Source organism: Montipora capricornis, chromosome 13, assembly GCF_036669925.1.
Source record: "Montipora capricornis isolate CH-2021 chromosome 13, ASM3666992v2, whole genome shotgun sequence".
NCBI classification, from domain to species: domain Eukaryota; kingdom Metazoa; phylum Cnidaria; class Anthozoa; order Scleractinia; family Acroporidae; genus Montipora; species Montipora capricornis.
Window position 1 is genome coordinate 41,605,425 of NC_090895.1, and position 3,588 is coordinate 41,609,012.

Below are 3,588 nucleotides of genomic sequence, written 5' to 3' on the forward strand. Positions count from 1 at the left end.
TAAAAAGACGAAAGAGTGCACACACACACATTTATCCACAAAAATACAAAACCGTAAATACTTCAAAGAATTTGATGCCACTAACGATAAAGAAGAAATCTTTTAAGGTTTTTGCAAAACTGAGCGTACAGCTCGTGTTTTCAAAGCGTTTTATTTTGTGCAACGTTGTCGTTTATACAAATTTGGATAGAAAAAACTCGACGCAAAGGTTTTTTCCCCATTGTAATTATGCATTAAGCTTGAAAGAAAAATAATAGAACAATTTGGTTAAAGTGCACCTAACCCCAAAATATTTTTCTCGCTAAAATAAATCTTTGCACCTGTTCGAAACGCATTGCGGCCATTTTTTCCTTTTTCTAACAAATCCTGCCATTTCATTTTAACTTACTGCGTTCGCACACATGAAAATTATTTTCTAAACCGTTATAGGAACTTGTACAACACGACAACCACAGTCAAATGGGTTGGTGTAACTCACGGAGAGCCAATATAAGCTTTATTACTGTATTCGAGCACTATGTATATAATCGGTCACATTGCTTTTAGTCCACAGAAATACGATACGCGAAGCTATATCCTCATTAAGCTAGTACACTTGCACAATACATATGATACGGTTAAATTATAGTGAAGGCACTGATTATACTCATACAAAACTTGGCTGTAACTAAAAGATAGCAAAAACGTTCGCGTGTCCCATCACGCGTGGAAACTTAATGATAGCAATTAAATACCTAGGCTAGATGAAACTGAAAGCCGTGCAGATATATCTTCTTGAATATACAAGTCTTTGGCGTAATCGGATTTCCATCGCCCGTGTAATTTTAATAACCTGTCTGATACAGGGCCGCTAGGTGAATTTACGGCAGCGGTTGCCCCACCAGACCTAAGACTGTGTAACCCAAAAAGTTTGGAGTTGTAACCTAGAGCCTTGAGAGTTTCCAAAAAGATTTCTCGACACCTAGAATACGAAATTCCTTTGTTCCCTAAAACATAAGTATTATAATTTTTCTGAAATACTAACTGCCTGATTAGGAGACCGTCTGCATTATGGTCCATTCTTGCAGCAGACATATACCTAAGGACCATATTAACTGGACAAGTGGCATTGTCCGTTCTAGCAGTAATAGCTTTATTACCTTCCCTGTAGACATCTGTTTTACTACTTGGTATAACCATGGACATATGGTCATCTGCGAAAGTTATATGCGAAGCTTTGAGATTTGCTAACTCATTGAATCTGAAGAAACCTGCAAAACCTAAGAGAACTATGACTGAAATGCGCAGATCTTTTAGATTAGCGTCTACCTTGCCATGTTTAGCAACTATTCTCTTCACCATATCAATAGAGAGAGGGAGCTTCCTATTGTTCCGTTGTGTGCCATTACGTCTCGCGGCTTCAACAACATTTTTACACAGTCCGGTTTTCAAAGGATTATTACTACAAGTTACATCTACTGCATCGTGTAGCCAAACTAATGCAGCATAAGCCATACTAACAGTGCTGGGAGAACCAGTCTTCCTGTGAAGTTGAGACAAATAGGCCGCTACAACAACAGGCTCTTGTGGCAAAACAAATGGAGCCTTAACATCATTGCACCAACGCATAAATTTTCGAAACTCAAGTAAATATCTATTCATCGTCGAGGGTTGTCTGGCCTTAAACTGATCAGTAATGAGGCGCAGCTTAAAGGGAGCTCCATAGAGATCCATAGAGACTTGTCCAACAAGACTGAGCAGAGATGGCCTGAAGTACATCCGTAAACTTGTCGAATTCCTCATGAATGTCCGATTCCCTTAAGTCCGGTTCCTGAAGCGTTTGTGGTGGTGGAGGCTGGGGCAAAGGCGGTTGGCTTGTACTGGCCGAAAGGGCGGGGGTAGAAGCCGGAGGCCCTGCAATCTTTGGCCCAGTGACCTGGCCTTCCACACCTGAAGCAGTCCCCATGTGCCTAAGAGCTTGGACGGCCTGCGGGTGTCAAGATGGGACGAAAAAATGAATAGTTAAGTAACGACAAATAACAACCAAAGAGCAAAACTGGAGGGGCGGGTGGGCGGGAAAGCAGAATACAGTAAAGCTATATTGGTGACGCGAGAAGTGAAAAAAGCATACGGCTACTGGACTATATAGCAGTACATGCTATGACACCTTACTCCCGTGTGGTACAGCAATCATGCATGCTTGACAAGTATTACGTAACAATAATGCACACGAAGGTGAGATAGAAAACAAAGTGTGAGCACTGACGTTGACTTCCGTAATCAACTCCTATAGAATATACATTTTTATAGGCTTTGAAAGTTGCGAAAATCCAAGCATCTTTTGTTCACGACCGAGTCAGAAGGGGAGTGGGTCTATTCCTGCTTTGACGTCACAATCTACTTTGCATGCATTTTTACAAAGAGTTAATGCAATGTAAATCAGTATGTGACGTCAAAGCGGGAATAGACTCACTCCCCTTCTGACTCGGTCGTGAACAAAAGATGCTTGGATTTTCGCAACTTTCGAAGCCTATAAAATGGCAGGATTTGTTAGAAAAAGGAAAAAATGACCGCAATGCGTTTCGAACAGGTGCAAAGATTTATTTTAGCGAAAAAGATATTTTGGGGTTAGGTGCACTTTAACGCCTGTTGCAATTTGCATACAGACGATTAGATTTCAATTGCTAGGGAAGCCAAATTAGCAACAATAGCACTGATTTTCACGGCGAAAGCATATCGGTGACGTTTTCTTCGTGTAGATGTTTCAAACATGAGGTTACACGTGGCACACTTTGTTATCACTTCGATTAAGCACTGGAATTTACAACAACCAACCAATCACCGACCTTCGTGAACGAAATAAATTGAGGCCCAATTTGGAGACTCATCGCTTCGCCTTTGGGCAAACAGCGTTTTTCCTTTGCCGAAGAAGTTTATTAACCTACCGTTGCTGGAAGAAGAAGTGATGTTGACGAATATGAAGCTGCGTTCCAGACACAAGGACTACTTCGGAGAAGACAAATTAAAAGGCGGACCACAGTAAAGGTGAAGTATGTGCGTGCAAAAACAAGTTCGCGGCGCACAAACTTATCACAGTTAAGTGGGGCGCTTGTTCCGTTTTGCGGTGTATTTCTCTTGAGAATTAGCTGTCGTTAAGTGAATTCTGCTGTGGAAGGTTCAAGGTTTTCTTAGTTATTCCGGTCTATATCATATGCTTTCGCAGCACTCAGTTGTCCGCTAAAGTGTGTTCTAAAAGTAGCCCTGACATCTTGGATACCAATGGACTTGTTAGAAAGTTCCAAAATACTACATTCCAAATTTTGACGATAATAAAGCGAATTTCATCGATAACAGACGCAGCAGTCAAACCTGAATATGTCGTTGCCCTTTGCAAACTACGAAGCAACTTCTCTCCACACTACTTGAGAGAGCTAGCGAACAATTTGGATCTTGCAGTCATCGTGAAATTTCCTCAAATAAACAGTGTTTTATCTCGTTTCTTAAAGATTGAACGCGATACAAATTGTGACTGCAAATTTAATGTTATTACCTTCTTTGTAGTACTTTTAAAAGCGTAAAATCGCATCACATTTTCGTTGATACAATTCG

At 40.7% G+C, this 3,588-nt stretch overlaps 1 protein-coding gene across 1 annotated transcript; it reads right to left on the reverse strand.

The window, feature by feature from the left end:
• Positions 1 to 726: 726 nt before the first annotated feature.
• LOC138030152 (integrase/recombinase xerD homolog) lies at positions 727 to 1,641 on the reverse strand. Its single transcript, XM_068878032.1, has one exon. It carries the CDS (start codon positions 1,639 to 1,641, stop codon positions 727 to 729), a length of 915 nt encoding a protein of 304 aa, XP_068734133.1.
• Positions 1,642 to 3,588: the final 1,947 nt, after the last annotated feature.

What these genes read in the sequence shown, in the direction of transcription:
- LOC138030152 (XM_068878032.1), bottom strand. Translation starts at nt 1,641, where the DNA reads ATGAATAGATATTTACTTGAGTTTCGAAAATTTATGCGTTGGTGCAAT.